At 52.9% G+C, this 22,314-nt stretch overlaps 2 protein-coding genes across 3 annotated transcripts; one reads left to right on the top strand and one right to left on the bottom strand.

Annotated features, from left to right (window-relative positions):
• Positions 1–22: 22 nt before the first annotated feature.
• PSMA7 (proteasome 20S subunit alpha 7) lies at positions 23–7,235 on the top strand. The gene is made up of 7 exons (XM_035299105.3): positions 23–199; positions 2,440–2,566; positions 3,746–3,870; positions 4,826–4,948; positions 5,689–5,808; positions 6,559–6,621; positions 7,019–7,235. The coding sequence occupies exons 1-7, from the start codon at positions 104–106 to the stop codon at positions 7,109–7,111; spliced, it is 747 nt and encodes a 248-aa protein (XP_035154996.1). The 5' UTR covers positions 23–103; the 3' UTR covers positions 7,112–7,235.
• A 1,413-nt stretch (positions 7,236–8,648) lies between these two features.
• On the bottom strand, positions 8,649–21,800 carry LSM14B (LSM family member 14B). 2 transcript variants are annotated; one of them, XM_035299097.3, is made up of 10 exons: positions 21,443–21,800; positions 19,650–19,813; positions 17,481–17,616; positions 16,221–16,337; positions 13,971–14,138; positions 13,635–13,712; positions 13,282–13,443; positions 12,455–12,605; positions 10,499–10,684; positions 8,649–9,847 (listed from the first exon to the last, which is right to left on the bottom strand). In XM_035299097.3, exons 1-9 carry the CDS (start codon positions 21,567–21,569, stop codon positions 10,513–10,515), a joined length of 1,275 nt encoding a protein of 424 aa, XP_035154988.1. In that variant the 5' UTR covers positions 21,570–21,800; the 3' UTR covers positions 8,649–9,847; positions 10,499–10,512. The 2 variants fall into 2 exon arrangements, with proteins under 2 accessions (XP_035154988.1, XP_035154989.1); XM_035299098.3 differs by lacking the exon at positions 16,221–16,337.
• Between the last annotated feature and the right edge of the window lie 514 nt (positions 21,801–22,314).

Below are 22,314 nucleotides of genomic sequence, written 5' to 3'. Positions count from 1 at the left end.
GGGGGGCGGGCGTAGTGGCGCCGGGAGTCGCGGGCGCGCGCGGGCCGTGAGTGTGCGCTTTTGAGAGCGGCGGTGGAAAGTGCTTGGCTGCCGCCCCGCCGGCATGAGCTACGACCGCGCTATCACCGTCTTCTCGCCCGACGGCCACCTCTTCCAAGTGGAGTACGCGCAGGAGGCCGTCAAAAAGGGTTCGACCGCGGTGAGGCGCCGGGGCCTGCGCCGGCCCGGGACGCGGGCGGAAGTGGGGCCGGGGAGCCGGGAGAGGGCCGGGGCCGGGCGCGGAGCTGTGGGCGCCCGCAGGCATACGCGGGGCAGTGGCTTGGGCGACCTGGGCTGCTGTCGAGCGCGGGCCCCGCTGCCCTTCTCCACGAGTGCCTGCAGAGGCGGCGTTTGGTGTGCGAGCCGCAAGCGCCCGTTGCCCCCACCCAACGCCTCGCGTGGGTCCCGGGCGCGCGGGGCCGTGGCGACGCCATCTTGGGTACCCCTGGCCCGGGCCTGGCGCGTGGGTCGCGCTGCGGAGGCCGGGCGAGGGCCGCTCCAGGCTGCGGAGCGCGGGGGTCTGCCTACGCTCTCTAGGGGGCCGTTCACGCAGCGGGTGGCTCGGGGTGAACTATCCAACCAGATCTCCGTTACGGGGATCCCCACTCGCTCAACGGCAACACTTGTCCTTTAAGTCCCGGTGGGCTTCGGAAACAAAGCGACTCGCTGGCAGGGCCGGTGGCGGGCGCCTTCCGGATCTCTGCGCCCTGCCGGAAGGAGCCCTCCGCTGGGCCCGGCTGCAGCCGCCCGGGTCGGGACTGGTCTGAGCACGGCCGGCCGTCTCTTTTTGATGAGGGCTCGTGTACAGTGACCTTAGTGACATTTTTTGAAACTTAAATTCGTAATATCAAGACGTGTAGGTTTTATTGGTCAGGCTGTGAGATCGTTTTTCTTGTATCTTCTGGCATTCAGAGGTTTGAGCAGGCAGAGAAAGCAGCACACGGTTCTGTAAATTTTAAAGTGTTTTCATTTGCTGAATCTTTGTTTCAAAATGAAGGCCCAGTATTCTTCAGGTGGTCTAACTCAGCTTAAAGAGCACTAGGAGGAGTCAGCTGACCCCTGCCCCCAACTCCAATTCTGCCGCCCCCGCCAGCTGGCCGCATCTGGCTTTAACCAACCCTTGTAGCTTCTCTGGGCCTTCCGGGTCAGTTCGAAGGCCAAGTGAGTCTACCTGAAAAAGCTCCCAGAAGACCGAAAACACTTCAGACCAGTACTTCTCAGCCAGGGATGGTTTTGTGCCCTCGGGGCCAGTGGCAGTGTGTAGAGACTTCCAGTGGCCCAAGGCCTTGCAGAGGTGCTCCTGGCATTTAGCGGGTAGAGGCCAGGGACACTGCTGAACATCCCCCTCCGCCCCGCAGCGGGGCAGGGCAGCGAGATCAGCCTGCCCTAGTGGTCACCGAGCTGAGCTGGAGGAGCCCTGCACTGTGAACCAGGAGGCGCTGTTTATCCCAGTGACGGTTTCCTTTGTTTCTGGCTTGACTTGGGGTTAACTGTCTGTGATTGTCCACGCATTTAACAACAGCTACATTCTTCTCTAGTATCAGCCGTAAACAATTTCGGGTAACAGTTGACACCTTGTCCACTGATAGCAAATCAGGCCCCTTCGGTGTCACTTGAGTATGCCATAGTGCAAGAAACAGGGCAGTGTGCCTTAATTTCACAATTACAGAAACACTGCCATTAGAACACCAGACTGGAATGTGAAAGTCTCAGGCTTCCAGGCTTTGCATGGGACTGTTTGATTCATTGGGTTGAAATGAAACACATGCTGATTATATAGCGGTTGATTACTAGCTATGTTGTAACTAAAACTACATTTCAGTATTCTAAAGGCACAGGTTGGCCACCTAGGTGAGCACACCTGGGCTAGCTCTACCAGCAATAGATGAATGCCCTGGGTTTGCAGGATGTGCTGCCAGCCACAGTGACAGACAAGTGGAGGAGAAAGGGGTGCGGGTGAACACACCTTCAGTGGAGGCTGCTGCCCAGAGTACGTTGCCACATGACCCAGGTTCAGATCTGCTCCTAGTGCTCACTGCCTGGCAGTAGAACCATGTAACTTTTTTGGGAGGGTGGGGTGGGGGTGAGGAGTCAGGGTCTTGCTGTCTTCTGTCTCCTGTCTCCCAGCCGTCATGGCTCACTGCAGCCTCCAGCTCCCAGGCTCTGGTGATCCTCCCACCAGCCTCCAGAGGAGCTGGGACTACAGGCTTGAGCCACTATGCCTGGCTAATTTTTGTACTTTTTGTAGAGTCGGGTTTTGCCATGTTGTCCGTGCTGGTCTTGAACTCCTTACCTCAAGTCATCCACTCACCTCAGCCTCTCAAAGTGCTGGGATTACAGGTGTGAACCGCTGCACCAGGCACTCATATCCCTTTCTTACTGGGTTTGTGCATCTTAAAGGTTGGTGTTCGAGGAAGAGACATTGTTGTTCTTGGTGTGGAGAAGAAGTCAGTGGCCAAACTGCAGGATGAAAGAACAGTACGGAAGATCTGCGCTTTGGATGACAATGTTTGCATGGCCTTTGCAGGTACAAGTCGGGGGTGCTGTCTTACTCTCTAGAATCACCGAAGAACAGGGCTTTGGAGATTAACTTGGGTCTGTGGGCTATTGTTAGCCATATAAACTGAGTAAATGAAAGTCATTTAAAAGAAATGGATTTGGGCCAAGACTGTGGCTCACACCTGTAATCCCAGCACTTTGGGAGGCTGAGGTGGGTGGATCACAAGATCAGAAGTTTGAGACCAGCCTGACCAACATGGTAAAACCCCATCTGTATTAAAAATTGAAAAATTAACTGGATGTGGTGGCACACACCTATAACCCCAGCTATTCAGGAGGCTGAGGCAGGAGAATCTCTTGAACCCGGGAGGCAGAGGTTGCAGTGAGCCAAGATCACGCCACTGCACTCCAGCCTGGCTGACAGAGCAAGACTCCATCTCAAAAAAAAAAAAAAAAAAAAAATGGATTTGGACTTTTAAGTTGGCTAGTTTCTTTGGTGGCCTCTCCGCCACAGCAGGTGAAATAGAAATGGCTAAATGGATTAAAACACTCTGGCTGCTGTGCAGTTTTACCTCCAATGTTATTTTTCTGTATCAGTCAGTTATAATCAAGAAGGCTGGACTTGAGGCGTGGAGAGGGCAGGACCACGTCCTCTATCCCAGCAGTGAAAAGGACTGCACTGCTGGGTTCAGGCCATGCCTCGGCATCTTCTCAGCACTGTTTTGGTCTCGCTCATTTCTTCCTTTGTCAGATCCAATCTCAATTCATGTAATTAGGGATTCACTCAATCTCTAAGATTACCAAGAGGATTCAGGTACTGTGTTTAAGTATGGTCCAAGGCACATAATTCTTCACAGATACTCCCTGACTTAGGATGGTTTGACCTACAATTTTTTATAAAATCCAGATTCTGTACAACAGCCTACAATTTTTTTATTTACCATGGGTTTATGGGGTAGCCAATGCATTTTCAGCCAGGTATTTTCAACTTAATGACAAGTTTAGCGGGATACTGCCCCACTGTACATCGAGAAGCATCCGTACCCAGTTTCCTAGAAGTTCCCAGGGGATGATTGGTTCCACCGTCACTCAAAATAGCCTTGCTGCCAGTTTGGGGATCTGTGGAAGGTTAAATGCTGTGTTGTGTCCCTACCCTGGCCCTGTAGTTTGAGCTGCGTCCACAGAAGCCTGTCTGCTCTCCTTGCAGGCCTCACCGCCGATGCGAGGATAGTCATCAACAGGGCCCGGGTGGAGTGCCAGAGCCACCGGCTGACCGTGGAGGACCCGGTCACTGTGGAGTACATCACCCGCTACATCGCCAGTCTGAAGCAGGTGGGTGCCTTCCTGATCGCATGCTCACCTCTGGCAGCAGGGCAGTCACTGCTTTGCTGTGGAGTGTCACTTCATATGGATGTTTGCATGTCACTTGAAGTAAATCAGAAAACGGATTCATTCCAGGGCATGATCTTGACCTGCACAGTGTAACTTGACCTAACTCACCAATTTGAGTAACAGTGTTGTGTTCTCCACTCCTGACGTGGGACATTCCAGATTCCTGTGTCTGGAGGGAAATGGTGGTTTTTGTCTTGCCATTCTGAATGACCAGTCACCAAGCAGTTGAAGGGGGCTGGAAGCCACCCTATGAGGAAATGCCATTAGTCTCAAAACCAGTATGTAGGCTGGGTGCGGTGGCTCATGCCTGTAATCCCAGCACTTTGGGAGGCCAAGCCAGGTGGATCACAAGGTTGGATTGAGACCATCCTGGCCAACATGGTGAAACGCTATCTCTACTAAAATTTAAAAAAAAAAAAAAAAAACAAAAAACTAGTCAGGTGTGGTGGTGCAGGCCTGTAGTCCTGGCTGCTGGGGAGGCTGAGGCAGGGGAATCACTTGGACCCAGGAGATGGAGGTTGCAGTGAGCCACTGCATTCTAGTTCAGCAACAGAGCAAGACTCCATCTCAAAAAAAAAAAAAAACCACTGTGTAAGCAGAATGCATGTCTATCTGGCAAAATAACTTCCAGTAATCTGAGTTGTGCTGCATGGTACAATTCTGGTCCTAAGTGAGTCTGTCTAGGAGTATTTGAAATGCAGAAAAGGATGTTGAAAGCTATTGGCTAATGTATCATCTGAACTACAAAGCTATTGGCTAATGTATCATCTGAACTACCGATAACCTAAGAGGGGCTTCGGCATGATTCAGAATGTTCACGCCTTCACTAAGTGCGGTGGTTTCGTCATGTGCATTTTCATGGTTGATGGCACTGACCTGTTTCTTTTCTTGCTAGCGTTACACGCAAAGCAATGGGCGCAGGCCGTTTGGCATCTCTGCCCTCATTGTGGGTTTCGACTTTGATGGCACTCCTAGACTCTATCAGACTGACCCCTCAGGCACATACCATGCTTGGAAGGTGAGTTCGTGACAAAACCAAGAAGCTTTGGACAGTCTTATCAGAAAAAGGCTTTGAGGGGGTGGGAGGTCCTGGGCTTCCTGCTGTGGGGCCTGCATCAGTGAATAAGTCAGTCACTAAACGTTGTTTGGAAGAAAATCCAAGGGCAGCAAGGTGTAAGGGTAGACCACATAAATTAAAATCTTCGGCCAGGCATGGTGGGTGGCTCATGCCTCTAATCCCAGCACTTTGGGAGGCTGACGCAGGTGGATTACCTGAGGTCAGGTGTTCTAGACCAGCCTGGCCAATGTAGCAAAATATACGAAATAAATATATGAAAAAAAGTTAGCCAGGCATTGGTGGCACCCACCTGTAATCTGGCTGCTCGGGAGGCTGAGACAGGAAAATCACTTGAATCTGGGAGGCAGAGGTTGCAGTGAGCCGAGATCACACCACTGCACTCCAGCCTGGGCAACAGGAGCAAAACTCCGTCTCAAAAAAATCTCCCATTGCCTCTTGATAATGGAATAAAAGGTATAATGCCATTCTTGGTAAGAATCGGCACCAACTCTAAAGCGCTCTTTGCAAAAGGAGGCCACAGGGCAGGGTCTGTGTTCAGGGCTGCTGTCCAGCACTCCAACCTGCTTCCTGCCTCCTGCCACCACCACTGGCTGGGTGGCCCACATGGGGCAGCCGTGTTCCAGGGCTGGCCCTGGGCTGTCATGCCCTATGCCACTTGAGAACATACGTGTCTGTTTTAGGCCAATGCTATAGGCCGAGGTGCCAAGTCGGTGCGTGAGTTCCTGGAGAAGAACTATACTGATGAAGCCATTGAAACAGACGATCTGACCATTAAGCTGGTGATCAAGGCACTCCTGGAAGTAAGTTTGCATTTGGAATCCAGGCAAGGTGGTGAAGATACCACGTTGTAGTGGTGACTGATAGGCTGATGGGCAGCAAGGAAGGTGGCAAGGATGTACCAGTAGTGCTTGATGACACTGCTCTGGTCCGTGGTGTATCCTAACTGATGTGTTCTTGAAGTAGCCATGCAAGGTGTGATCATTAGCACCTTTATCCAGCCGGGGCAGCTGAGGCTTGTGCAGGGGCACACGGCATGGGAACCAGAGGCAGGATGTGAACCCAGCTGTCCAGCTGTGGAATCTTCTCCTAACAGCCATCACTAGGCCTTCCGGAGGCTTGAACGACTGCTAAAGTTAGGGAATTAGAGAACTGGGGATATGGTTAGGTTCTGTCAAGACCTTGAAGTGCTAGGAGGTGAAACCAGAGAGGGACTAGCTGGAAGGCCAGCCTGGAGAGTGGGCATCAGGCTTCCCGGTGGTAACCGCTGTGTCAAGGGGAGGGCCTCCAACATAGCTGCTGTATAGCTGCTGTGCAGAACAGAGCCAGTGCTGGGAAGCAGGAGGGCATGCAAGCATCCCAAATAGACTTCAAAAGTGGCTATGCATTTAGGACAAAGATACAGGTTTCTGGGGCTGGGCCCTCCGTTCCTGGGAGGTAGAGTGCTCCTGGGTGCTGGGTTTGGGCATACAGCTATTTAAGGTACTCCTGAGAGCTGCTAGAGTCTTGACTAGAGAAAGGTGGCAAATGCTCCTATCTTCTATCTCTTCCAGGTGGTTCAGTCAGGTGGCAAAAACATTGAACTTGCTGTCATGAGGCGAGATCAACCCCTCAAGGTAATCACCAGTTTGTCTGCTTTCTTTACCTGTGAGTTTTCTCCATGATCAAGGCTGGGCAGTACCAGTTTGGAAGGAAACATCTGTGATTTTAACATCAGGAAAAGGTTTTTCCGAGGCTGCCCATTATGTCAAAGCAAAGATTCCCATCTTCCCCTCTGGTTAGATGGTCCCCGCATGTTCTCTTGGCATACTTAGCAGCTGCCAGTTAGGAGATCTGCTGCTGCTTAATGCTTGTCTAGGTCAAGGCAGAATCCTTTCATTTTCCTTGAGGTCCCTCTCCAAAGACACTGGACAAGCAGCGGTGCCAAAGCCTGGCTGCCCTCCCCAGAGGATGGTGCTGGTTCCATGGCACCTTGTGTGGCTTAGGTAACTGTGAGTGTACTTTTTTTTATAGATTTTAAATCCTGAAGAAATTGAGAAATATGTTGCTGAAATTGAGAAAGAAAAAGAAGAAAACGAAAAGAAGAAACAAAAGAAAGCATCATGATGAATAAAATGTCTTTGCTTGTAATAATTTTTAAATTCACATCAATCGTGGCTGAGTCTTGATGATGTGTTCCATTCCATTTATTCACACTGAGTGTCCTACAATAAACTTCTGTATTTTTTAACCTTTTTTTTAAGACAACGTGTATCTTTAGGTACAATCATGGTAGTCCTCTCATCTGTCACCCTTTTCAACCCTGAGCCGCTGTAAGTTTGAGCTTTACTTTCTGTTCCTTGTGGCTAAGACAGTAAGCCAGTGTGAGTCAGAGGTTCCTCCCTCAGGAATTCGGAGCTGCTGCCCTGGGTGCTGCAGAGAAACCTAACCTACAGCAGACCTGTTTCTCTGTCATAGACACAATGACTTCTGTTGGCTTTTCTGTCTAAAAGCAATACAAGTCATTTTGTGTCTACGACAGAGAGAAATTAGGGGACTCATTCTAGTCCCCTAATGAATATATAATGTTAAGGACACAACCAAGTAGCCTGGAGTTCATTCTACAGAGGCAGCAGCTTCGTTCAAAGGCAGCTTTGCATGCCTGGCTTTGATAGACCACGCCTTGGCATCTGCCTCCTACTTTCTCCTGAAGACTGGTTGTGGCTCTTCTGCCCTTTGCTGTGTTTTGGCTTTGAGTCTAGCAGCAGTTTAAAGCATGGTCTTTTTGGGTCCTCAGGTTGCCCCTTCCCTCCCGTGCTGTGCTGTGCTGTGCTGCCTGCAGCACCACTTGCTCTGATGCTTGGTTTTGGGCATGTATCTTCTAAAGACTAAAGGGGCCCAGATACACTTTGAGTTTAGCATAAAATGTACAACTGTCAAAACAACATGTTTAACAGCAAGGTCAGTCAGGTGGTATGGCATGACCTGACTACCTTGAGATTCTCTGGCAGGCAATGTCTGTTGCACCAAGTCATCTGGCTGGGTGAGGGCTGTGGCCGCCTGTATCTGAAACATAAGATTTATTTTTCTGCTAGTCAAGGATATCCATTATCCCCACCCAAGAAATGGAGAGACTGATGGCACCATAGGCAGACACTCATGCAGCTGATGTGTCTCCTCTTCCTCTCTGAGGACCACTTTTAAGGTCACCTGGAAACCCATTAGACTGAAATGGGATGCTCTGACCCTAGAACCAGCCTGTCTTTGTTTTCTGTGTGGTTCCAGGTACAACCCCACTCATGACTAACGTGCTCTATGGTGCCTGAAAACATGAGTGCTGCTGAGCTGGGGAGCTTGGAGGCAACAGGGTGGCAAAGGGGCCACTGTTTTATAAAACAGGCATTGTCTGTGAACTGGGTTTTTAAAATGACTTTGTATCCAGTGTTTGGAGAACAGAACCATTCATCCCAGAAGGATGGCCCACAGGGAGAACCCAGGTGTGCTAGCTGCACTTCACCTGAGCAGCTGGGTCAGCTGCTTTGTTCAATCACCTGACAGGGCCCAAGTCTCCCCAGATTCCAGCTTAAGTGTGCTCCAGGCCTGCACATGATGCAGAGATGACCTGGGCAGCAGAGTCAACAGGATTCTTAGGCCATCAGAGAAGGAAGTTTTAAAGGTTTGCGTGTTTATTTATAATTACAATTTACGTCACTCCAACAGAGGAGCCCCCTTGCTATGTTCTAATTCTCAGCCATGAAGTCCTACAAAAATAAACCCAAGCTTTTACAGTAACTTAATCAATACAGAACTAAAGCCTTTGTAGCTAGTAGAAGGGTTTAGTTACCAAGGTGCTTATATTCAACAAAATGACCTGTCACTCAGGATGCATGCGTATACTAAAGTTCTGACCCATCGACTCATGCAACAAGTGTAGACCCCAAATGTAGACCCTGCCCTCCCTCCACCCACCTTTAAAACAAAAACACAAAAGAACAATGTACAACAGAGGGGAAATATGCTCTTGGTCAACTGACCTTGCAAAAAAGACTGGCTCATTTCCAAGTAGATGAGAACACCAAAGTGTGTGGCCAGAGTCCAGCCATGACTGACTGGCACAGGTCAGAGCCTGGCAGGGACCAGGGCGCCACAGGGGCTCATCCCAAGCTCCAACTGCGACCTGGAAGCTCATGGACACGAGGCTCTGTGCAGCAGCTCCGTGGTTGGCATCCAGGGCCACTGGCCACTACTCCCAAGTGCTTCTAATCCACCCACCCCTGGGGCCAGTCCCAACCTTGACAACATTACTGTGGGTGTCATCAGGGTGGTCTAGTTCACTTATACAACATGATCCATAGCACAACCCTTCCATGCCCTTCACCCACCCGCCTCCCTCCCATACCTGTGCTGGCCCTGCCTGACTCCTGAGACCCCACCCTTGGCAGTGGGGGTGCCAGGCCAGCAGCACCAGGGGCCAGGGTTACAGAGATGCACTTGGCTGCCACATCTGCCAAATGAGATTTGGTTTCACTTTTAAAAGTCAAAGCTGTCATTTAAAAAAAAGTCACAAAGTAAGGATTCAGCTTTCGCTATAGAAACCTTTTTGCAAAATACCAAAACCTTAGACTTAGGCTATGCGCAACTAAAGGAAACATAGGTAAAGACACCTCAAAGAGGTTACCCATGAATACTTCCCCAAAACAAGTGGTTCTAACTCAGACCATGTCCAAGTTAAGTCCAAAACATAAGTAGCAGTATGGGAATCTTCCAAACTCCGTAAACAAAGTGACCACGTCTCCCTGTAAGTGCAGCGTTTTTCTTGTGTCCTGACACACAGAATCATTTCTGCGCCACTTCAGTAGGAGCCTGCAAGAGATGACAGGAAGTCAAACAGCTACTGGGAGAAGTCGGCACTGCTGCCCCTGCTGGGTCAAGCCAGCTTCACCATTCCTCTCGCAGCCCACTCAGAATCCTACTATACAACACACTGGGGACAGGAAGCAGCTAGTGGCAGAAGGCCTAGTCCCTCCGGGGCCCACGTGGCCACCCCAAGGCCCTGGGGTGGGGTCGGCACCAGACACCCTATGTGGGATGCTCTGCCCAGACCCTAAGGTGCCCACAAGTCCACTGGAATCTTGTTAAAAACAAAGCCTCTGTTATTTAGGGCCAGCTGGGCCGAGACACTGGCCTTGGAGCAAGCTCTCGCTGGCTTCACTCGGGTGGCAAGCTCCCAGCCACACCACACCCGCAGGGCCTCACCTTCCACACCTACAATCTCACTTGGAGGATGCTGGGGCCTGGGTTCTGCCCCCACAGATTCAGGTTTAGTTGGCCAAGAGCCCCCTGGGTAAGACAGGGTCGAGGCCCTCGGTTTGGCTTTGACACCTCCGGGCCTCTCTTCCTGGGAAACTGAGCCTGTTCTTCCCAACATCCCCCCCACTCCTGTACTCTCCAGGTGCACCTGATCCTATACCCTCCCACCAAAGCATCCAGAAACCAGAAGACTTGTCCACTCACCTATGACTACATCCTCACACCCTGCCAGTTCCAGCTCTGTGGGAAGTGGGGTTGCGACGGGTGGTCCCATTGCCTCTGCCTCCTCGGAATCCACCCCGAGAACTGCGGCCACGAAGAAACCTCCCTGACACCCCAAAGGTCTCCGTGTTGAGCTTCCTCTCTTCGGCCCATGTTGTCCGCCTAGAGCTAAACCATACAGGAAATGCTGATTGTAGCAAGCACTGACTTCCAGGCTTCTGGCCAGGCTTGTCCTCAGGGCAGCCCAGGGAAGGAGGGACAGACTTACCAGGGCCACTACAGGGAAGGGGTGGCCCTGTCAGCACTGGAGTCCGGCTCTAGCACTACAGGTGCTCCCTGTCACATTTTCTTTCAACCAGGACTGTCCCCACAGTGGGCAGGGGCTCAGGATCCATCTCTACCATCTCTGTCACCACAGGCGAACAGTGATACTAGTTGGCTACCAAGGCAGCCCCTGCTGCTTGCTGGGCACACAGAGGAGGCCTGAGGAGGCCGAGGGGCCCAGGAGACCCGAGGCTGGAGCATCAAGTGGACCATCCTGGACGAGGAGGGGGCTAGGCTAGAGGTCCCTGAAATCTGATGCTTCCGCTTTGGGAGTTGGGAAGATGAGGATACAGCACAGACACACACGCCACCAACAAGCTGCTGGTGGGAGACTGTCTCCCACATCCAACTGTGTGTCCAGCATGCCCAGTACTCCCACCAATGCAGACAGCAGCTCCAAGGGCAGCACACACACCCCGAGCTCCTCTTCAGCAGAAAACCTGCTGCTCACACAGACTTCTGTGTTTAAAGAAAGAGCAACTTCACCCATCAGCTGCTCAGGCCAAAAGACTGAGGAGTCATTCTGGACTCTTCTCACGTCATGTTGGCCAATTCTGTTAGCACCACCTTCAAGATAACATTCAGACTCTACCCCTTCCCTCTGTCACCATCACTGCGGGGTTCCAAGCCACCTGCGCTGCAGCACTGCCCCCCTAACTGGCCGGTAAGCAGCCACACTTGCCCACTGTCCAACCACTCTCACCAAGGATGCCGTAAAACATCAGACAGCACCACTCTTCAGCTCAAAACCCTCTGATGGCTTCCCTCGGCACTTAAAATCCAGTCACTGCCTTGCCTTACACAACCCTACAGGAACCCATCCTCCAGACGCAGCCTGTCTGGAAGCACGTCCTGCACTCATCTACACAGCCTGCTCCACCCGTGAGAACTAATCGTCCACTTCCTGTCGCATGCGCAGCTCCAGCGCATCGCCCTGGCTGCCTGGCCTTCCACAACGCACTATTCTATTTCTCGCCTGGCAGAACAGGAGCATGAGGAGGTGAGGTTCTCCTAGCCTGCCCTGCGCATCCCTGTCAACACCCGGCGGCATGTCTGGTACTCAATCAAATGGCCCCAAGTCTCCACGCCAGGCCTGCACTGTAGACGCCACCCTCTCTAGGTTGTTCTGTGGGACATCTGACCAGCTGTTAGGTGTGAAAAATAAAACACACCACATTGTTCCTGGCCTCAATGAAATGAAGCAAGGCCAGTGTGATCATGTTCTAGCCGCATGCCTCAGGCTGCAAAGCAAGGTCCTCAGAACGCTGTGGCGGCGGGACCAGCAAGCAGACCACAGTAAGGCTCACTGAATGTAAACGCAGGTCTGCCGGGGAGGTGGGGAGGGGCGTGCAACCCAGCCTTTGTGGGGACAGGACACCAAAGCCAAGAGGAAACAGGGGCTTAACCTCAGCCAACTCCTCAGGGCAGGACCCCCAAGAGGCTTCCCACACACAACCTGCTGGGACTCCCATGCCCATCACACAGAAATGCAAGCAGGACCCTAGAACAGCTACCCTGGGCCTCTGGGTCCAGCTCTGCCATCAGGTGAGGGCCCTCAGTCCTGTCCTTTCTAGACTGCAGGACTGTCCTCCCCTCATCCATTCAGCCTGTCACCTGGTCTTGAGTTCAGAAGAGATGTTGTCAAAGAACGACTTGGATTTGTCATAATAGCAGTTGGGCCCCAGAAGGTCTTCTTCGGCTGGCGTTTCGTCACTCTGGGTCACCACAGCTGGGTCCTTCTCTTCCCCCTTCTCAGCCTTGTCATCTACAAAAAGAAGCAGAACACATGGAGGCGCAGGAGAGGCAGAGAGCACAGCCTTCTAGCAGGGTGTTCTTCCGGACCCACTCAGTAGCCACCTCAGGCTGAGACATAACCTACACCTTGTGCTAAGCAGAGAGATCTCCTTCTACCCTCTCAGCACAGGTCTCCCTCCGCCGTCTGGGCCATGCAGTCGGCACCTTGTCCCGTGCTCACACCTCGCTCCCAGTAGCACACTCCACCTCGCTTCATTGACTCCTTACCCCAGCTCACCACCAGCCTGGCTTCCCTTTCCTCCAGGCATTGCTTCGTTTTTTTTCTTCTGAGATGGAGTCTTGCTTTGTCACCCAGGCTGGAGTGCAGTGGTAGAATCTTGGCTCACTGGCACTGCAATTTCCACCTCCTGGGTTCAAACAATTCTCTTGTCTCAGCCTCCTGAGTAGATGGGATCACAGGCGCCCACTACCATGCCCGGCTAATTTTTGTATTTTTAGTAGAGAGGAGGTTTTGCACTGTTGGCCAGGCTTGTGTTGAACTCCTGACCTCAGCTGATCCACCCACCTTGGCCTCCCAAAGTTCTGAGATTACAGGTGTGAACTACCACATCTGGCCAGGCATCTCTTCTTAACACTCTCTAGGGGTACTCCTGTGGGGAGGATAATTTTCAGAGAATGAGCCAAACCTTTAAAATTCAGTTTCTTCTTAAACTCTTTGTCAAGCTCCTCTCGGTTGAACTGGGCATTTGCACTCTCAAAATCGAAGTCACCCTCAAATTTGATTGTGTTTTCCTTGACATTAGTTGGACGGTTTTGCCCTCTGGAGCGATTCCTCGTTCGCCTGTTTCCTGTGAGGAGAAAGGACAGCACTGGCTGAAGTAGGTCACTAACCCAAGCACACCCCCGAGGCAGCAGAGGGGGCAGAGCACACAAGCAGTGACTTCACACCAGCACCCCTGAAAAATTGTCACCCAGAGAAGCAGGCAGGAGGGCAAGCAGAGCTCATGGCCTCCAGAAGTCAAGTGGCAACAGGAGTTACCTGATCGCCTCCTCTGAGGTCTTCTGTTCTCGTCATTCACCTGCCCCTGAGTTTGCACAGCTGCCGGCTGGACTACATCTAAGGCGCAAAAGGGAAGAGTAAGGCGAAGCTCCTGCAGAAGCCGGAAGCCAGAACCCAGCTATGGAAGCACCACCACCACGGGGCACGCGGCCAGGGCAGCACTGCAGGCTACTGCACGGGCCTGCCCTGCAAAAGCACATGGGGCTTAGAATGCGGGAGTAGTATTTTTTAATTAATTTTTAAAAAATAGCCCAGGAAGTAGTGTGCCACTTTTAGAACATCAAGCAAACTCCAAGAAAACATGTGTTCCATTACCGCTGGTGGTCTTGCTGCTCGGGGGGACCTGACGACCACTGAGCTGCGTCCCTGGGGTGCCCTTGCCAGGTAACAGCCTTTTAGCATTTAGGTTATCAGCAGAACCAGTCTGGACACCCTGCTCCACCATGGGGCTCTTGCCGACTGGGATGGATGGAAAACCAGCTCCTGAATTGAGGGGAGGGTAGTTTAAAAACAGAGAAAAGAAGCAAAACTTAGACCTCCAGACATTTCTCTTCTGCTGGCATGTCAGGAAGGAAAGAAGGGTAACTGCCTAGAGGTTCTACCAAATCCAAGCAAAGCTCTCCCCCAGACTGGGCTGTTCCCTCTGAGGCTAGCCCGGGCGGCAAAAGAAGGCCAAGTCACTGGGCAGCACCAAGGCCACTTGATCTTTGGACTGCCCACCCCAAAGTCCTGAGCTCCCCAAGTTAGGGGACCTCAAGGAGAGTAAAAACACTATGCCTACCAACAGGCACCTTCCCAGTGGTATAGAAACAGCTTTCTTAAAACCACACATACACCAATCCCAAAGGGGCTCAGTAGTACCAAGTGCCTGGTGAATTCAGGATCTGAAAATCTGTTTCATTCTGGTCCATACTGGAGAAGAACCAGCCCAGCCTGGGATTTTCTAGAAAATGCAGTGATCGAATTCTGATGTTAAATTCTAGAACACTGTCATTTCCACTTAAGGCACAATAAAACTAAAAACGATGAAGTAGGAGCTGACTTTCGAAAGGGGAGCAGCCTACACTTCTCTCAAGGGCAAAGGCCCATCATGAAGACATAAAGGGCTCCTAGATGGCCTTCAGCAAGGGGCTGTGCTTATGAGACTGCAGTCCCTGGGCCCACACCCAGGGGATGAACCCTCAGAAACCAGGCCCTCTGAACCAGGAGGAAAAAGGGAAACACCACCCATCTCCTCTCCATCTCCTCCCTAAGTTCGAGGACCTGTGGGGACCCTAAACAGGACAATGTGGAACTGGGTACAAGTGAATAGAGATGTGAAACGGAAACATGCCCTAACCACGGGAAAATTATTAGAGGAATACAAATGAAGACTGAGGATCTCACCTGTTTTTATGAAATAGACACTAAAAAAAAAAAAAAAAAAAAAAAGCGGTGTAGAAAAATTCCTTGTAACCAGATCAAGAGAAGCTCTCAAAAGGCAGGCCAGAATGGCTCTGTATAGAGGTCTGGTAAGTGTCCTCTGGCAGGAATGCACCCAGCCACTTTCTCACCGATCGTCTTACTCAGCATGACTGGCCTGGAGATGAACAGAGCACTGCCTGCTTCCTGATCATACTGTGACTACAGGGGCATGGATCTGGGGCTTGTCTGCTTTTTACACAACCAACTAGTTCAAAGTCTTGCCCTGTTAGCAGGTTTAGGTAAATGATCCTAAAAGCAATGGAGGTATCTGTGTCATTTTTAAGTGGGCAAAAAAATTACTCTTCTCTAACTCAGATACATGGAGTGCATGCAGGATTCGGAAAGCAGCACTTGCAGAATGACAGACTGACAGCAGCTGTGTGCCATAAGGAAAGCCCAGGCAGCATCCCAGACCCAGGGCCAGGTAATGGTGAGGGCTCCAGCTTGTCGCAGAGCACAGGGTGCTATGTGCAACACATAAACACATAAGATCATCAATGTGAATTTTAGAACTTCAGGGTAAATAAGTAGAATGTGAGGAAAGGTCTAGAAACCCCACAGGTGCCACCACCACCACAGAACAGAGACAGGTGGTATGCACCAGCACTGGCCAGCTGGCCATCAGGCGGACACTGTCCACCTGGCCAAACAATTGGGGATTGTCACCCAAGTCCCCAATTTTGAATCCCCTAAAAGAGTGAGCTATGCACCACACAAATCAAAGAGCAGCAAGGGCACGTGAAGTGCTTTGGGGAGTCCCACTGCAACACTCTAGAACACATTTAGGACCCAGCAAAAACCCCAGGGAAATTACTTTCTGTGAACAGTGAAGTTTCCCATACGCAGTAGTCATGGTACAAGTTAACAGAGACCCTGGACCCAGTGAGAGTGAACAAAGTACTCCGCTAATTCTTCATAATACCTTCTTTAACACTCAGAGTTCATAAATCAGGATCATGTGCTGAAGCAAACAGGCAGCTCAGCGGCCGCATGGGCTTGGCAAATGATCTGGTACAGTTACTATCATTCTGTCTGCTGTTTTACCCCTCGCTCTCAGAATGGTTTGCAAGACAGCATGCAGTTCTCCCAAACTGCTGTTACCCTTGGCAGTGAGCTGCTGTGGCTCTGAGGACAAGTCAAGCTCTGAAACGGGCTGTGGAGATGGAGAAGAGCTAGGGCTGGAAGCAGCGGCTGAGGCTGGAGGGCTTACCAACTTCTCTAAAGGAAGATAAAGGAGAAAGAGCAAAAAGAAAGCACACAAATAAGTCAGGATATATTTGTCTTGTGTCTAGCAAGCTTGGAAAGAGCCAAGCAACCTCTTGGAGGACTCTGTCATACAAACATATTTTAGAAACAGGGAGCTGAGCTGGGAAGGCCACCTGTCACACTAGGAACAGCAACCAAGACAGGCACGATTTGTAGCAGCAAGTGGCCTACAGACCTAATTTAGGATTCCCTGTCTCACTACTTCATACTGGATTCTGAGCAAGGGTGATGGATCACCTGTCAATTCTACACTCTGAGCCCATCTGCAAGGCTAGGTCCAGGTCAAGGATACCATGGGATTTCTCTTTACATATGGAGAATAGAATCATACTCTGGGATGATTCAATCTCAGTTGAAACCATTTTTGAGAGAGGCACTTACAGTAGAATAATAAACCTGATGGGTGGGTTTGTATTTAACTTCTATATTTACAGGCTTATAAATGTGCAAATAGCTAGGCCTCATCTGTAATACTACATATATATCAACTATTTCTTCTTTCAAGCAGATATAAAGGACTTCCACCTATTTATCTATTTTTTGAGACAGAGTTTCACCGTGTCACCCAGGCTGGAGTGCAGTGGCACAATCTTAGCTTATTGAAACCTCTGCTCCCAGGGTTAAGCAATTCTTATGCCTCAACCTCCCAAGTAGCTGGGATTACAGGTGTGTGCCACCATCCCCAGCTAATTTTTGTATTTCTTATACAGACAGAATTCCACCATGATGTTCAGGCTGGTCTTGAACTCCTGACCTAAGGTGATTCACCCGTCTTGGCCTCCCAAAGGGCTGGGATTATAAGCGTGAACCACCATGCCTGGCCCGGGACTTCCACCTAGATCCATGCTCTTAGAATGAATTTTGATTGGATTCATCTGTTCCAACACTCAGGCCATTGCCTCTTTGACTCTCAGTCAAGTAGTTTACTAAATGCTCTCATAAGCTGAAGATTCACTGAGTAATTTACTAAGTCTGTAGTAAAACAGTCTACCAGCTGAACACGACAAGAATGCATGTCCCCGCACTCAGGCTCCATCGCTCCACTCAGTGAGTTACACACAAGGATAGTTTACCAGACAGAAACAGGTCACTCACCTAGACCCAGGGAGGCGGCATACTGCTGGCTGAGCAGGGAGCTGGCCGCCAGCGGGCCATAGGGCGCCATCCCTCGGAAAGGGCTGTAAGGCACGTGCGGCTGGAAGGGCGAGGCAGAGGCAGAGCCCAGGGAAGACTGAACAATGAGACACTCGGGTGAGAACAGAGAAGGCTATCCTATCAGCCCACACACCTGCATCAGGGCACTTGTTCAGGTGGGAAACAAGCACTGTCCCATTAGCCTTCGTCCTTGAGACGCCAGAGGAGCCCTTGGGGTGCAAGTTTTCAGTAGGGCAAGAGCTGCCTTTTCCACAGTACTTCATTTCCAGTTCCACCTGTCCGTGTAGTTCTTTTTTTTTTTTTTAGATAGAGTCTTGCTCTGTCACCCAGGATGGAGTGCAATGGTGCAATCTCGGCTCACTACAATGTCCACCTCCCAGGTTCAAGCGATTCTCCCTGCCTCAGTCTCCCAAGTAGCTGAGATTACAGGCACCCACCAACATGCCCAGCTAATTTTTATATTTTTAGTAGAGACAGGGTTTCGCCATGTTGGCCGGGCTGGTCTTGAACTCTCGATCTCAGATGATCTGCCTGCCTCCACCTTACAAAGTGCTGGGATTACAGGGGTCTTGTCCATGTAATTCTAACCCAGATTCTCCTAACTCAAAGCCATTGGATGGCTCCCCACTGCTCCCAAAGCCTGCCCCGTGTTACTGCACCTTCCAGGATGGGTGCTCAGCACGGGACCTGGTACAGTTTCAACCCCAGAGGAGTCAACGAATGTTTACATTTAGAAGTGAAGAAAATGTTAACCTGGGCTCCTTGGTGAAAAACAAGCCATAACCCAATAGGTGGGCAGGTGGCATCAGACTTGTAAATCTGAGGTGTTGCACAACAGCAGCCTGTAACATCTGGGCATACCCAAGGGCAAGCCCTGCAGTCCCAGCAGGTATGTCACGCCACTCTCAGCAGCTGCTCAGGGCTCAGCCTTCTCCAACCAGAGACTAAGGGCAAATGCTATGCCGCAAACATCACAGGTCCAGGGACATCCACTCACACTACACACACACGCCACATACACACACAACACAGCATCCACTCACACTATACAAACACACACACGCTACTCACACCCGGAACAGCCACTCTACACTACACTACACACACACATAGAGCATCCACTCATACTACACTACACACACAGAGCATCCACTCATACACTACACACACACACACAGAGCATCCACTCATACACTACACTACACTACACACACACAGAGCATCCACTCATACTACACTACACTACACACACACAGAGCATCCACTCATACTACACTACACACACACACACACACACACACAGAGCATCCACTCACTGCACTACACACAAACACACACAGAGCGTCCACTCATACTACACTATACACACAAACACGCTACTCACACACGGAACATCCACTCTACACTACACACACACACACAGCATCCACTCACTACACACACACATGCACACACAAAGCATCCACTCACTACATCACACACACACACAGCATCCACTCACTACACAGAGCATCCACTCACTACACACACACACACACAGAGCGCATCCACTCACTACACTACACACAGAGCATCCACTCACTACACACACGCACACACACAGCATCCACTCACTACACTACACACACACAGAGCATCCACTCACTACACCACACACACAGAGCATCCACTCACTACACTACACACACACAGCATCCACTCACTACACTACACACACACACACAGCATCCACTCACTACACTTACACACACAGCATCCACTCACTACACACACACACAGAACATCCATTCACTACACTACACTATACATACACACGGAACATCCACTCTACACACACACACACACACACACACACACACACATGCATGTGTGCACCAGGCTCCCCAGCTCTCCATCCTTAAGAGCCATGCTACACAGCACAGGCCACCTACTGTGCACTACAAGAATCACCTTCTGTCGGAACAGCAACAGCCTGGACAAAAGCTAAGCCACTTTAAATCAAAAGGTTATTCCTCCCTCACACTGAGCACCTGACCCGACATGCCACCACGCTCCATGTGGAGACCAGCATCTCTCACAGCGTGCACACTGGGGCAGTGGCACACTTACCTGAACAATGGCAGGATCCTGCGGGAGTGTGTGCTGAGCTTTCGGAGGTTCACACACAGTGATATCTTTGATGTCACTTCCCCGGAAAATGATGTACTCATAAATCTCTTCTCTGGGGGGAGCAGGCCTATCTGTGGGACGGTCTTCGGTGCCAAAGGACCTCACTTACGAGTGGAGAAAGAGAAGCGTTAAGGTGTTGTCCTCAGCCAGTTCAGTCAACCCTCACGCAACTGCTCTTAAGCCTTCCAGAAGACGGTGGCACCTGCTCAGAGCCACAACACAGCACCCCAGCTCCACATTTCAACATCTACTTAACACCCCCATTTTCAGTGTACAATGCTGATTGCGCATCAATTGGTGAAGCTCCAGACGGTTCTATATCACAAAGATGACAAGAACTATTTCGCTGTCTCCTGTGCGAACACAGAGCTCTCAGCAAAACAAGGCCTGCTTCGCAAGGCTTTCCTGTTCACTCCAGACTCTGCGAATCAAACGGCCAGCCTGCTGCTTTATGTCCGAAGCTTCACCACTAGTTGCGCCTGGAGGGCGGGGGGAGGGGATAGTTTTCGGGCAAAGGAACCTAGACGAGCGAGTGTTCCCCTTACCCTTCCATCCACAACAAGCCTTGGAACAGCTGCCACAGAAACAAGGGAGACAGAGTGCCGGGATTGCGGACCCCTGACCCCAGCTTCCGCACCTCTAAGGAATTCTGAGCCCGAGGGACTTCTTGGGGTACCAGCCCCTAAACAGCAGGCTGGCAGGAGCCCCACCGAGTCTCTTTTTAGCAGGCCTCCAGGGGCAGAGCTGGGAGGGACAGCAGCACCACTCCTGCTGAGTCCTGGGCCTACGCTGGAGCTCAGCGTCCCTCGCTGGGCTCTCCTGCAGTGAGTGCCCAGCCCTGGCACGCTCCGCGAGCTCCTGAGCCACGCAGGAGACGGGCTCCAAAAGCTGACAGTCCCAGTTTGGGATGAGTGCGTCCTGTGACCCAAGCGGCGTTTCAGACGCGTCTGACCCCTCAAGAACCCGGGGAGCCGAGCGCCAGACCCAGACACGGGACTTAGGCAGTCCCGGCTGCACTCGCACCGTTCGCTGAGAGGCAGGGAAGGGCACTCCCCATCTTCTCGGGGTATGAAGACAAAGGGACTGCACCACCCGCTGCCCCAACCTCAGCGTCTGGCCCTCCGGAGTCAGAGAAGAGCCCCTGCCTCGAAGCCTCCCAGCGCCCACAGGCGGCTGCCACCACAGGGAAAGCCACACGGTGGGCATCGGGTGCTCCTGCCCGGGCAGCACGCTGCACTAGAGCACAGGATGCGTTCGCTCAAGGCCCCAACTGTCTGATGGGTTCCAGAAAGGATCGCCGGATTCGCGCGTGGTCACGCCGCCCCCCGGCCCCGAGGCTTCCCCGCAGGGACACCCGAGGCGGGCAGGGAGCAGCCCCACTGCCGGGAGCCACCCTGGCCCTCGGGGCCCGCACCGGCAGGACCGGGCTGGGCGGCCGAGGGGGCGGCGTCGCGGGGCCCAGGCCCGTCCCTCCCCAAACGCCGCCCAGGGAGACCATTGTGCGGCCGGCCGCGCTGGGGGAGGGTGGCGCACGGGAGCGGCGCCCCGAGGAGCGGGTGAAGGCGCGGGCCGCGGGTCTCAACGCCGGGCGCGGGGACGCTCTGCGGGCGGGGTCTGGGCGCTGGGCTCTGGGTGTACGGGGGTCTCAACGCAGGGCTCTGGAGCGCCCCGGGGCTGTTGGCGGACAGGGGTCGTCGGGCGGTTGGGGCCGGCGGGCAGGCGGCGGCTGCTACCTTTGGCGAGAGCCACGGTGGAGTTGTCGGTGTCGATGGTGTAGAGGATGCCCTCGTAGCGGATCTGCGCCTTGGAGATGAGGCTGATCTTGCTGCCCAGATACGGGGTGCCTGAGGAGCCGCTCATGGCGGCGGCCGGGGCGCGTTGGGCCGCCGGGAGGGAACAAGCGCCGGGCCGCGGCCCGCTCCGCCACCGCGCGGTGGCCTGGCCGCCCGCTCCCGCGCTCCTCCGCCCTGCCGCCGCCGCCGGAGCGCCTCCTCGCCGCCGCCCGAGGGGCCTGCGCGGGCACCGAGCAGGAAGGGCTCTCGGCCGGGACTCCGAGGGGAACGCGGGGGAGGAGGGGGCCGCCGCATCCACATCCGGGGCCTCGAGCCGCTACGCCCCGCCCCCTCGCGCTCGCCGCCCATTGGCTCGCTGCGCCCGCCGTCCTTTAAATACGGCCGCGCCGCCAGCTGTGGGCGCGCCCGCGCGCCACGCCTGCGCAACAAGGCACCGCTGCTCGGAGGCGGGTCTTTTCGGCGCTCCGCCCCTTCACGTCTAGCTCCCGGCGGGCCCTGCACGGAGCTGGGCACTAGAGACTCAGCAGTCCGGGGGAGGGGTGGGAAGCGTCCTGGACGGAGCGCGCGTGCGCGTGGGTGGGCGGCCGCTGTTTGCACGCTTGGTGGGCGGGGCCTGGGAGGAGCGCCAGGCCCCGCCCTCGCGTGTGCCGGCGTGGCCCCGGAGCCTGGGCACGGCCAACTAGGGGTTTTTGCCCCCTTGGCCTCAGTTTCTCCTCCTACAGAAGTGGGGCCAAGGCGACTTCCTTATCTTGGGCCAGTTGCGCCCCTGACCCTCACCCTCGTGGGAGACCCGGGACCGGCGGAGGCCCTGG

Source organism: Callithrix jacchus, chromosome 5 (assembly GCF_049354715.1).
Source record: "Callithrix jacchus isolate 240 chromosome 5, calJac240_pri, whole genome shotgun sequence".
Taxonomy (NCBI): Eukaryota; Metazoa; Chordata; class Mammalia; order Primates; family Cebidae; genus Callithrix; species Callithrix jacchus.
This window is presented reverse-complemented; position numbering and strand designations above follow the sequence as displayed.